At 39.5% G+C, this 13,711-nt stretch overlaps 1 protein-coding gene across 1 annotated transcript; it reads left to right on the forward strand.

The window, feature by feature from the left end:
• Positions 1-1,549: 1,549 nt before the first annotated feature.
• LOC104157273 (double-strand-break repair protein rad21 homolog) lies at positions 1,550-7,722 on the forward strand. The gene is made up of 3 exons (XM_009694556.1): positions 1,550-1,693; positions 3,136-3,219; positions 5,896-7,722. Exons 1-3 carry the CDS (start codon positions 1,583-1,585, stop codon positions 6,085-6,087), a joined length of 387 nt encoding a protein of 128 aa, XP_009692858.1. The 5' UTR covers positions 1,550-1,582; the 3' UTR covers positions 6,088-7,722.
• The last annotated feature ends 5,989 nt before the right edge of the window (positions 7,723-13,711 follow it).

Here is a 13,711-nt window from a genome sequence, read left to right on the forward strand (position 1 = left end):
GGGAGGAGTGAGTATGCAGAATGAGGGGTGGGTAGTGTCTTTGAGCAGGAAGTGAAAGAGATTTGAGGTACTAGCTTTCTGGGGTGGTGTGAGATATGCTGGAGTAGTATCAGAATTTTTGTCTCTGGGTAGTCTTTATAGTGTTTTTCTTAAGTGGAAAGCTTACTAAAACATTTAAAATGCAGGTAGGGTGAAAACATAGCAGTGACTTCCTCCAGAAAAATTCTTCAAGGAGTAAAGTGTATTGCTTACAAAGTTATCAACTTCTTCTGCTTGGCAAGCGTATACAAACAGCTTTCACTGACAAAGAAAGGATTGTGCGAGCTGCACAAACTTCCTTTTAAAGGTAGTCATACTGTTCCAGGGTTAAAGGTTCAAAGAAAAACTTCGATCTTCAGGAAAGATTTCTTAGTTGAGTTACGAGTAGACTTGGAAACTAGCTCACGTCTACCTCTTCTATAAAAGTTGTGATGCTGTGTGAAAGGAAACCATATTTGTGAAGGGTAGAGGAAATAGGCAAAATGAAAGGTGTATTCTTTTTCTGAATGCTTACCTGGTGAGAACAGTCTTGCTTTATGCTGTCTTTCTCATATTTGTGCATTTTTTAACCCCACGTTTCGCATGTTTCTTAGCTAACAGGTTGTTTGTTGTGGAATGAGATTGTTAGATGTTACATTATCTTATTAAAAACTGTGGCAGCTGCTGGTCCTCTTGGCCATGTCATTAGGTGAAATTGGCATCGACTGTTTGTGCTGAAGTCAATGCTTTTGGTGTGTGTTGGGAATTCTTTGATCATAGCAAGCAGATCAGGCGTCTAGCAACTTAGCGATAGCTGCTGTATGACTAAAACAGAAGTTACTGTGAACTGTGTTTTAGGGTATGTGTAGAAACAGTTTCAGGTGTCAAGGTAACTTTACTGGCAAACACTTAATTGTGTATAGATTCAGGGGGAGAATACTGTATATTAATTTTATTAAAACTGACTACTTAAATCCTGTTAAACTGCTTTTCTGGATTTTCCTCTTGATATAAATATCTTCTGAGAGTGATATTTGAGCACTAAAGTCACTCATAGATTTTTTTGGAAACTTTACACAGTACCTACGTTTTAATTCCTTCACGCTTGTATTGCAAAGAACAACGTTTTGGTATTTTGAAGATGTCTCGTTCCAGTGAGTTAAAGTGTGTCCATGTAGCACTGCATCTGGTTACGTGGGATTTTAAAGCTGTGTGTGCTGATCCAAGAAGTGAGATCAGTAGTTTGGATGGTGGACTCAGTGAAGTTATTGGAAAGCCTTTTTCCCAGTATAGTGGTATCATAATTTCTGGTTTGAGTAAAATCTAAAGGATTAAAAATACATGTATGGATGGCAAAACATAACAAAACAAATTGCACTTCATTTTTCAAAAACAAAAAATTCTGACAAATGGCTAAGATGTACAGAATTGGATTTTGTGACACTGGTTTGTAGCATCAGCATTCTATTGTAAAAGCACTGATGAAATGATGCTATCGGTTTAACTGTATTTTGTACTCTTAAAGCATCCACCATCACAACAGCTGGAAATACCACCTGTAGAAATGCCTCCAGAGGAGCCCCAAAATATCTGCCAGCTAATACCAGAGCTAGAACTTCTGCCAGAAAAAGAGAAGGAGAAGGAAAAGGAGAAGGAGGAAGAGGAAGAAGAGGAGGTAAGAACTCTATGTAGAAAGGGGTTGTGTGTTCCCCAGCACCGTTTGACTTTGGATTCATTAAATGGCATAAGAAATCAATCTTCAGTCCTTACTTGGGAAATGATAACCTTTTGAAATGTAGATGTTAAAATTATTCCATGACCATTTTATATTATTTATATTGTTCCATTTATAAATTGCATATATATTCTGCTTTGAATTAGAGGTTTCTCCAGTTCTTACACATGGTTGGATTAAACCACTATATTTATGATGCCTTATACGAGAAGTTTTGAACTTAAATTTTATGGTTCTATTTTTAAATAGTTCATGCCGCTTAATAAAAGTAGAAACCCATCCACATCCTAAAACGTGATAACTGAAGTTGTTTCTTAGCTACAATATTTAATATTTTGTGGATATCAAAACAAATTTCAGTGACTCCTTTTATTTTACACCCAAAATGCATAATATTAAATTAGTTTTTTAAAAACTGTTTTGTTGTTGTTGGAAAAAGAATGTATCTGGATGTGTGAAGTTTCCTTCTGTAACAAGTCACATGTACAAAGAAATGTGAATTACTTTAGTCAAGATGATTTTTCCTAGCAATGTAAAAAGCTGTTAGACTAGAATGTTTCAGTTGGAAGAGGCATACAACAATCATCTAGTCCAACTGCCTGAGTGCTTCAGGATGTTGCTGGATGTAGAGAAATGTTAGTTTAAAAGTCATGCAATCAGAGGAAGAAATACATGCTGACTTAATTTTGAGAAATAAAAAAATTGGCCAAACAGTTTTTCTGCACAGTTTGAGGTTCTTGAGTTAAGACTGGAAACAAAGCAGATGCTGCTTGCATGTGTTGCTTTTGTGGTGATTTTTTTTTTTAATCGCTGATTTGAAATGAAGTTCTTACTTTAAAAGCCATATATAACACAACTTCCATAAACAAATACTGTTCTGTATAGGTGAGTGCTTCATAGGACACAGGGAGCTGAGTTGTTACAGCTGGCCTTTGCAGCTTTTAGCAACAATGTATTTTCCTTTTCAATGGTTCTGTTTCCACAGTGAAATGAGAACATGTCTGTGTTTATTAATATTTGCAAAATAAAAGCATTGTTGGTACCATGTTCAGTACTAGCAATCCTAGATTAGACTGAAGCGTCTCTTATCATTCAGCGGTCATGACTGAACTTCTTTGTTTTACTAATTGTCAGCATAACATTTGGAGGTATAATTGTAGTGGCAGGCAATCTTGCTACGGTACATCAGCTGACATGTGTGTCTTCCTCCGTGTCACTTCCTGCCTCTCCTAAATGTATCCTCTGACTTGAGTTGTCTAAACCTTCTGGCTTGATGAAAAGAAAAAGCTGCAGTGATATCGAGAAATACCTCTTTCATTTCATAACTCAATGGATGAAAAGATTTTTCTTTTTTTAAATGCATGAATTTTGGCTGCTTGCAGGAAGAAGACGGCACAGGGGGTGATCAGGATCAAGAAGAAAGGAGATGGAACAAGCGGACTCAACAAATGCTTCATGGACTTCAGGTACACATGATAATTTGCTTTATCTCAAAATAGCTTTTGAGTGTGCCCACCAGTGCTTTTGACCTGAGTTAAAAGGTTAAGAAAGATCTTTCTTTGCAGTAGATGTTATAGACTTAAAATAGCAATTCTGTGTTAGAGGGGAAAAAAACCTGCTTGTAATTGATTAAACCATAATCTAATTGTCACTTTTTTCCAAAGGACATCTGAAGTAAAATTTTTCACTTAAGTGTTTTTTAACCTTTATGTCCACACTTGGTGTACATGTAAGACTCCCAGAAATTCAAATTTTAAAATAATTGGGTTTGATTGTGTTTTTAATGAAACTTTAGCACCTCTGACTTTGTGGTATGTCGCCCTAGGCAAAGCCCGTCAAGTTCTAGGGATAAAACCATTTTACAGGATATTTACTCCCAGCTAGGCTAGTTTGAAAATTTCCATGCTATGATAAGCTGAGTGTGTAACAACTGTGGGAATCTGACCGTGGCTGAGGTGCAGCATTGCTTTTCAGCATGTGGCTTCAGTCTGCACAGACAGATAATCTGTGTAGGATGGATTTTTGCTTGCTCGAAGTAAAGAGCTCTTTTCCTGATAATTGAACACGCCTAGTATAGCCTTGAACTTAAGTGCAAACTGCTGTCCGTTTGCATATAGGTCTCCTTATGTGTACTTCATATATTCTTGGACTACCTTTGCCTCTCAGTCTAGTTTGCAGTTGCTATGCATTCGTTCCCTTAAACATTTTGGCAACTCCTGAGATTATACTGTCACTGAAGTGTTTCAGTCCATCTCTCTAAGCTGCATTGGTTTTCCAAAGTCATCCTCACTTTTTTGTGGAATTGATAGGGTCCATCTCTTTTGATAAAAGGTCATTGTCATTACTGTATCTCTGAAGCTCCAGTATGGTGGATTCGGGCAGGGCGAGGGGAGGGCAATGCTGCTGAGTTTTCAGTAGACTGAGATTTAGTAGTGTTTCATATTCTTTTAAGTTTCTCAAAAGTATGATATAATCAAGTAAAAACTTTGCATTTCTGGAAAATGTTATTAGAGTTATATCGTAAGAATTACTTGCCTACATCTCTACACAATGAAACCTTAATTTTAAACTCCTAAATAGCCTTTATGACACTTAAATATGCGTAAATTTAGTTTAGATTACATTGTAAACTAATGTCATTGAAGTTAGTTCTTCTGCACACCTGCAAGAACTCTGCTAGTTTAAGTAAGATTGTTTTAAACTGTTATTGTGGTTTAACTCTGGTAATCAGCTCAGCCCTACACAGCTGCTCGCTCACTACCCTCTAGTGGGATGAGGGAGAGAATCAGAAAGGTAAAAGCAAGAAAATATGTGGGTTGAGATAAAGACAGTTTAATAAGTAAAGCAAAAGCCATGCATGCAAGTGAAGCAAAATAAGGAATTCATTCACTGCTTCCCAACAGCAGGCAAACATTCAGCCATTTCCAGGAAAGTAGGGCTTCATTACACGTAATGGTTACTTGGGAAGATAAATGCAATAACCCTAAATGCGTGCACGTACCCCTCTTCTTTTCCTCAGTTTTTATTGCTGAGCATGATGCCATATGGTATGGAATACCCCTTTGGTCAGTTGTGGTCAGCTGTCCTGGCTGTGTCCCCTCCCAGCTTCTTGTGCACCCCCAGCCTACTTGCTCCAAAACAAAAACATTTGCTCCCATCCAAAACATGGCACCATATGAGCTGCTGTGAAGAAAATTAACTTTGTCCCAGCCCCAACCAGTACAAATCTTGCTTAAAAGTAATTTTTAAAGTATACAGATGCTTAGTTGGTAACGTTGTGTAATGTTTTCCTCTGTGAATGTTTCATCACAATTTCTGAAAAGAGCTTCAGAATTCTCTTTGGACCATGTGTAGCTTTTTTTTTATTTTTGAGCCTTTCTTCCATGTGCCCGAAAGAGCATCACAGTGGATGACTGAAACATCTGTAATGGGATTCGAAGTTAAGATCTGTTTATTATAAAGTAATTTGGTTTGGCCAGCCTAATATCTTTTCATCTAGTAGATATTCCAGAGCAGACGGTTCTGTTTTAAATTGAAGACGTCAGTTGTTGTTCTAGCCAGCAAACAGATGTATTTTCCTAAAGTTTTATATTCTGGCCAAGATTTTGAAAAAATGTAAGCAACTTTGGGTACTTAATTTCAGACAAACAAAGGAGTTTTAGAAATAAACATGCTTTCACCTTGGGAAAGTTATGCATCTTTCAAAGAATGTTAGCTCTTGAATGAAATTTTGTTTTAAACAGATCATGATTATTTTTTGAGTTATTTTTATTTTGAGAAATAAACCAGGATTTTTTTTATTCCCATTTAAAAGTACTTATCCTGTAGTAAAAAAAGACTGGCTAGCTATTGGTGCAGGAAAAAAAATAATCTTGTGCTATACTACAGTGTTTCTGGAGTAAGTTCAACAGATTCATGACTGATTTTTCACACATCTCTGGGAAGCTTACTTGGTTTCACTTGGATAAGATCCATACAGAAATTTTCATGTACATGTTGTAATGTCCCTATCCAATGTTGAGTCCTTCCCAGTCCCTTGCAGTGTTCTGGGGGTGACAGCAAACAGAATCTTGCCAAGGGACATTCTTGTTTGAATGTAGTTCTCTTATTTAATTTGTGGTATCAATGTTTGTGTTTTTCAGAGAGCTCTTGCTAAGACTGGAGCGGAATCTATCAGTTTGCTTGAGCTGTGCAGAAATACGAATAGAAAACAAGCAGCTGCAAAATTCTACAGTTTCCTGGTACTTAAAAAACAGCAAGCTATAGAGCTGACACAGGAGGAGCCTTACAGTGACATCATTGCAACACCTGGTCCCCGATTTCATATTATTTGAATGGTTAGATACAGCAGAGCTAGTGTTTGTTTCACTAGTGCGTACACATATTGCCCCATCTGTAGGGCCCACAAGACCGTTGCAGAAAATTTAGATTTTATTGTCTGTATAAAGTCCTTGGTTTTCTTTTTGGGTTATTTTGGGTTTTGTATTTTAAATTTACCACTTAAAGTTTTAGTGAAACTGCTGGGGTGGGTGGCTTGAGTTCCAGCTGCAGAAACCAGACAACTCAAGGACCCAGATGAAGATTGTTTTAACAACTCAGAGCAGATGTGTGCAATATTGGTGCATGTAATGTTGAGTATCAATGAAAATGTCTTACAGTAATTTGACTAGTTGATTCAATAGTGATATCTTTAACCTATACAAGTAAACCTGAATGGCCAACCTATTGTCTGATCAAAAACTTTGCCAAACTCGTCTAAAATGTTCGGTCTGCTTCTCATAGTAGTGGGTTTCTTTCCCCTTCTCTAGATCTTTGTGCATACTGTGGGTCTATTAAAGCTGCCAATATGAAAGGTAGTGCCTGACATGTCAGCTTGCTTTGTCACTGCATTTTTGCAGTCAGATTTTTTGTAGCCCTTGATGCTAAGGGGAAACGGGTGTCTGTGGAAAGCACTTCCTCTACGTGATACTGTTGCATACATGAAAGGACAGAACATATGTTAAACATTTTAGACGAAACATTCCTTTTCACTTATCACCTCGTTATGGACCACTACTGATAATGGCTAATTACTGTTAATAAGCATCAAATAAAAACTCTAGTCATTTCATTTAAACCTTTTAAGATATCAAAATGCTTTAGGTTTGTTAGAGCTGTATATAAACTCCAGACTTTTTAAAACAGACTTCTAGATTGTAAATTATCTGATTTTTATTAAGCAGGCATATGAAGATAAGAGTAAGAGAAATTGAACAGATTGCCTTTGTAAAGATGCTAAATTCAGATACCACCCGTACTGAAAGGGCAACAAACTTGAATATATAGTACAAACAGGCGCAGTTCCACTTAATTGTGTAGTGTATTAATGACTCTTTGGATATATTTATGGTTTTAGTATCAATTTTTCCAATAATGCACACTCCTGTGTTCAAAACATTTTACCGGTTTTGCAAAAGAAGTCCCATTTGATTTTACTTTCAAAGAATGAAGCTTTACTGTTAGACCAGATAGCACCAGAAATTATGTGAATATGTTGATTATGGAAACCTGTCTTAACTTTTTTTAGGGCAAAATTATTCACAGTGAAGGTTCTGGTTTTAATGTTGGCACTTTTGTGAAATAATTTTGGGACTCTGAAATTTCAGTGTATACTCAACTGTAAAATTATGTGAATGTTTTAAAAAATCTGAGACTACATGATGACCATGTTTTAATAATCCTTGAAAAAGTTAATTGTATAAAGTTACTGCAGCTTTATTTTCAACATGATGTGCCTGTAAAACCATGATTTTCCCCTTTGTAAAAAGAGACATTGTAGATAACTTGAATGTTTAATTATAGAAAAGGTCATTAGTTTCTTGTTACACATTTTTAGTCTGGTTTTGTTGCTTTTCACGGTTAATATTCTTGAAAATAGTTGATGCTGTTATGTATAACTTTTCTAATAAAAGTTGTGTTATAAGCTGTTATGTATTAGCTCTGTATCTTGTTTGATCACCTTTCATTTACATAATAGGGACCTAGCATTTACAGGGTGCTTGTTTTGGTATTAGGAGTGGAAGTGTAACAATTTAGCTCTTTGAGAGATTTTAAGCTTGAATATGTAAATAGATTTCTTACCATTAGGAAGGAAGAGTTATTTTCCTGGCCATACTGTGGTTGTGCTAAAGCATTCTATGCTAGGAATGTCTATGTGGAAAATCAGGGGAGACTGTCTCTAAAATGTGTTACATCTCCATGCCAGTCCCTTCTAAATGCCAGAACTTACCCAGCTTGAATTCTTTCAGCTCTGCTGTTGTTCCCTTGCTTCTAGAATAGCCTCTGCGTGTGGGTATGTCAGTGCTTCGGAAGTTGTGCACTCTGGTAGATCTAGATACCTGGATCCAAGCCTACAGAAGCAGTGCATCTCCCATGGAGTCACTCGGGTGCCTGCAGAGCTTATATGGAGCCTGGCGTAGTGAATTCTGTTTGACACTGGCTGTCTCGGGAAGGTGAGGAACCAGCCTGGATCCAGTAAACTGACTTAAGCTGGGCTTCACGCAGAAGTGACTGCGCTGCTTTTGAGCTACCTGTGGAAGCAGTCGGGCTGATTTTGTTTGTGCCATAAGTCTTGTGGGATGCAGGCTGGTCTGTATTGAGCCAGCCTGAGCGTGTGTGTATGTGTACAGCTTGCCTGCACCAGCAAATAAGGACTTGTTTTCATTCCTTTGGTTAAAGCTCTGTAAGGGAGAGAAATATGGGAACTCGGGTACTCGAACTAGAATGAAAGGTAGCTTTTCTGCCTTTTTGTTCTCTTACATCAATAATCTTGGACATTTTTGTCATCAGTTTTCCTCTTTGGTATGCCACTGTGATTAGCACTCATGACAAGTTGATTTTGTGCAAATGTATATGCCTGATGACATTAAATATAATCTGAGGCAATGAATGCAAGCTCTGTTTTATAACGTACAGGATTTGTTACTGGTTTTGAACATGGCCTTCAAGTAGTACTGACAGACTTACATTTCTTAAAAAGCAGGCTTCGCAGTACCATACTGATCAGCTGTTGAATAAGGTCTAAGGAACGGTGATAGAGAAAGCATTTGCTCCTATATTAGTCGTGTATCTACAAGAAGTATGTTTCCCTAGTCTGTTATTGTGCAGACAGATGATGAGATGCAGAAAGGCTATCTGTTGCACGGCATTTATTTGATTTTCCCTATGACTGCTGTTCTTTACAAAGATATTGCAGTACTTAGAGTACAGCATCTGCATTTTATTATAGTTGCTCTTCAAAGAAATGTCTAAATGATATTAAAACAATCAACTATAAGCATTCAGTTATTTCTTACTAGGTAAGAAGCCATTTTCCTAGCAGTTCAGTAAGTAACACCATCTACTCCTCAGAAACCGATCTTGTGAGGCATTCAGATTTGATCGATAACATTACTGTAAAATGTATTCCTTGTTGCTTTACCATTCAGGCTGGAATGTCTCTAGTGTGTTTGGCTATAGCATTACAGCACACCAGTGCGGGAAGGAGCTGCTGTGAATACCTCAGTGCTCAGTCTTCCCCTGTGGCAGCAGGTTTGTTCTGTCTGCAAATCTAAAATATTTACATCAGTGACTACTATGCATGCCCTGCTTTCCAAATTACTCCTTTTTGGTGGGTGAAGAGGAAAACAGTTCGTGAATCTAAGGAAATACTCCTGCGAGGAGATTCAGTTGTTGAATGAATTCCTGCCCTGCGTGTCTGACCACCTTGAAGACATACTGCTCCAGTTCCCCCTCGAGAGAGCTCCGTTCTCATTCCAACTGGAGCCGAAGGGAGGAAGTCAGGCAGGTAATGTTATCTACATCTGTACGTTAAATAGCTCTCCCCTTCTGGGAAGGCTATGAGTAGAGGACTCTTTGTAATTCACAAGACATTTATAAGGCAGATTCTAACTTAGCTAAAAGTTTTGGCTGAATGTATCACTAGAGCTCACACTTCAGGATTTTAAACCAATTTGGTTAGCAACTTAAGTGACAGCTGTCACCTGCAACTTTGTTTCAGGGACTTTGGAGGGTCAGGGATATGGTGTTAAGGATGTTAAGTTGTGCCCGTCATTTGTAGACACTAGATTGTCTTTTCTGCTTTGGTCTTTCCAGCTAACATGCTCCTACACCTGCAAATAGAGGAAGGCAAACTTCAAAGGGTTATTTGTCACCCCACGTTATTGTCATCCCACTACCACATGTGTGTCTGTGCGGTGGTACGTAACAGCTTACTGTTTTGCAGGGGGAGTGGGGTTCTGGTAAGTCTTTCTGTTTCCAAAGCTCTCAAGTGTCCGCTACTCATAGAACATACTTTCTTAAGTGGTTATCATGTTCCTGCTTGTGCTTTTTCAAGGATTTTTCCCTTGTTATACCTACAAGAATTGGCTAGGCTACATACTGTGAACTGCTGCAAGATGAATATATAGAAAAGCTAAAGGACCAGGAAACATTGTCCCAACACACAAGGAAGAAAGGACGATTCTCTCTGCATTTCTTGCTAACCCCTGAAGGTCTGATAAAGCCACTGGAGAGACAAGAACAGGAGGTAGAAAAAGGGAAGGTTTTCCCTTATTATTCTCACAGGAGCTGTTTTAACATTCACATTTTCATGCAGAGTCCAAAAAAAATCCCAAAACTAGCTAGGAGAAAATATTAGCCAAACATTAATGTTAATGTTGTGTTATAAGTAGAATAAAGTGCCAGAAACTTTCTGGGAGAACACACCCTCCAATTTCATTTGGCCCTAGCTATTCCCCAGCAGCCAGGAAGGACACAAGAAGTAGCTTGGCTGTCATGAGCTAGGTCTCTACATGTTCTCCCATCCCCACACCCCTGCTTTTCTTGTTTGCTCAAATTTGTTTTCAATAAAAACATTAAATATTATAACATAGCCTGAAACTAACACTACACAATTGAGGGCTGTGTGGTTGACCTTTAATCATGAATATTTGTAAATGTTGTTTGACATTGATCAAGAATACATGGGATGAGAAACACGATTTGCTCATGACGCTTAGCATCCTTCTAGAGCAGATGGGGGTTTAAAGCCAGTAGCGTTCTCTGTGCAAGGACTCCTCTCTAAGTAAAGCTGTTCTGCTACTTTCTTGGAATACTTTCCCCTTCCCTGCCCTGCAGTGCCCAGGTAGCGCTGGCGATTATTTGTACAATTTAGTTATCTGGGTTTGGGGATGGTGGGAACTGATTCAGGGTAAAACCCACCAAAGGAAACACGGGTTTTTTCTCCAGCTGGATCAGTTCCTACATCCTGTGTACTGGGCAGCCGTACAGAAACTTGTGCCAGCATAACACAAGAAGCATCAGGCAGGAGAACAGAGAAGGGAAGGGGTAAGGATTGCTTTTACAGGTGGCTGTGCCAGCTTTGCATGTGTGTTAAATCAGTATAAGAAAATTATTCACAGTAATGCTGTTTGATTCAGGAGTTCCAGCACTGGCTAAAACTGGTGGATTGGCATGTTTATCATCAGCTTGCACACCAGTATTAATATGCTGCTTTTCCAAGGCAGAAGTTGAATGTCCTCCCTCAAATTGGGTATTTCTATGACAGAGCTCAAGTCCAGCCTCTGCCAGAGGATGTGTCTGCACTAGCTTTCTGTTCATTTTGTGAAAGTTAATGCATCCAGTCCTCATCTTACTTGAGAGTAAGCCAGAATTAGCACCACTACGTGCTTTCCAGGCAGCATGTACCACACATCGCAGTGGATTGTTAACTCGGAAATGAAGGGATTGGGATACCATAAACCGTTCCACTGCTGAGCATTTTTGCAGAAAAGTTCAGCTAAATTTGGTTTCGTACAAATTAAACTGCTTCTCATATTCCTTGACTACGGGACTAATCTCCAAAACAAAATAAATGCTGATGTTTAAGGAATAAGAAACCACAGTCAATGCTGTGAGAAAAAATAGAAGCAACTTCGCATTTGGATTCAAAAGCCAAATTTGATGCTTAACTTAGGAGTGTTTCTCTAATTGGTCAAATAACTGATGAGAGACCCTGAAAATAAACTAAATGTACCATTTTGTGTTTTGTAATTACATGAATGCAAACCTGTAGCTAGTCTTGATGATGCTGAGGGAGGCAGCAATGAGCCAGAAAAGGCATAAAAAGGTTTGTTATGGTGGTGGCTACTTAGCAACGCAAGCTGCAGGTTTTCCTTGATCATTTCTCAAGACTGAAATAAGTGCAGAAGACACCGGGTGCTTCCAGTGCTAAGTTTCATCTAAACATCTGGCAGAAGCAGTTCCAGTTTGTTAATTGTGGCAGGCTGTTCCCCGCGGTGCGAATTGGGGCTGGGATCTCTGTCGCCTTCGCCACTGAGCCTGTGGGATTACAGGGAGGCTCTGTTCAGAGCTGAGCAGGTAGCTCTAATACTAAAAAGGTTTAAAACCAAACCCAAGAAGAGCAGACCCGCTGCATGCAAGAGGAATGTACCAGGAATGCTTAAGCCATCCTTCACGTCAGCAGCAAAGCCACTGTTGTTCCCCTGTCTGGCTTGTGCTGTTCCCTTGGCAGGGGTGACATGACCACCGGAGTGTTGCAGGTGTTTGACAGGTTTTACTGTTTACCAACGAGCTGCTTTTGATGAGGCACAACTGAGCAAGCAGCTCAGCCTCTGGTGCACACAACTGCAGGGAAGTTTTCGATGCAGCTCGTACTCCCTGTCCTGGTCACCAAGAGCTGTTCCCTGGAGAGCAGATCCAGATCCCTCCCAACACGAAGAACCTGGGGAGGAGGAGGCTGAGCCTACCTCAGAGACGAGCGTTAGGTCTAGCTAGATAGGTACGCATATAAGCTTACCTAAAATTATTTTGCATTTATGGCAGACTTTGTTCTGATGACTCAGTAAGTGCCGTTTCTATCAGGAAAAGGCTCTTCTGGTTCAGTGTGAGGTGCAGATCATTCACGTCCCGAGGGAAATAGAGCAGGTACCAAATCCAGCCAGATGTGCTGGGCATAGAAACAGCGGAGCCATAGGATTCTGAAGCCCTGAGGCTGGACTGAAAGTGAGAGGACTGTGAGTTTTCATCACAAAGAAGATGGAGGCTCAGGTCTGCCAGCTGTGGAGCTGGATTCAGCCGGATGAGAGCCAGGGCCTGCAGTTCAGCTGCTGGGACAAGGCGATGACGAAGTTACCCGCCTGCCCAAAAGATCCACAGTACAAACATGAACATGCTGTCTCTGTGGTCTTTCTTCAAAACCCCTCCCTGTGGTTCCTGAGGCCCAGCTTTTCAGCTGTAACAGAGAATTTTCTGCTTAATTTTAGGGCCAAGACTTTTTCCGTCAAAGGATCAGATTTCTGGAACCAAGGCTACGTGTGCTCATTCTGTATTGTAAAGCAAAGCACGCCTTTACCTCACATGCAAATAAGCATCACCAGTGGAAAAACACAACCAAAACATGCTTACCATACTGGAAGGAAAGACGAGACTACTCTTGCTCTTTAAATTTTGGTGGTTACATGCTCCTACCTCCTAAGTATGACACTTCTAGTTTTGTATCAATGTGTGTGGTTTTAATTAACAACTAAACAACAGCAATTTTTTCAATCTAACACTTTCTTCCTTACGGTAAGAGGAGCTGGGTTGCAAAATGCCTGGATACTTTGCAGTGCAGTACATATGATTTATAACTTTTAATCTGTGAAGGAAATGGGCACATGGTATCAATGTTTGTGCCTGGTTGAGGAAGACAGCACTATTCGAGAAAGGTACCACAGCTGTTGCCTTCCTGTAGTGTAGCGACAGGCTCACGCATCATTTCTGAGTACACAGGTAAAAACCTTAGCCTGAGTGTTCTGCCAAAGGGAAAATGGATGCTCTTATGCAGCGGCCCCAAGTCTGGTAGTCAACTGTGAGCTGCTGAAAGTTCCCTGATAGCCTTTGACTCAGGGTTTGCCTGCTCCATAGGAGCTGACATTT

The sequence above is a fragment of the Cariama cristata genome, unplaced genomic scaffold (assembly GCF_000690535.1).
Source record: "Cariama cristata isolate BGI_N322 unplaced genomic scaffold, ASM69053v1 scaffold7252, whole genome shotgun sequence".
Classification (NCBI taxonomy): Eukaryota; Metazoa; Chordata; class Aves; order Cariamiformes; family Cariamidae; genus Cariama; species Cariama cristata.

What these genes read in the sequence shown, in the direction of transcription:
- LOC104157273 (XM_009694556.1), top strand. Translation starts at nt 1,583, where the DNA reads ATGCCTCCAGAGGAGCCCCAAAATATCTGCCAGCTAATACCAGAGCTA. An exon ending in AGGAAGAGGAAGAAGAGGAG is followed by an intron (nt 1,694 to 3,135) that starts GTAAGAACTCTA and finishes GGCTGCTTGCAG; the next exon opens with GAAGAAGACGGCACAGGGGG. An exon ending in AAATGCTTCATGGACTTCAG is followed by an intron (nt 3,220 to 5,895) that starts GTACACATGATA and finishes TGTGTTTTTCAG; the next exon opens with AGAGCTCTTGCTAAGACTGG.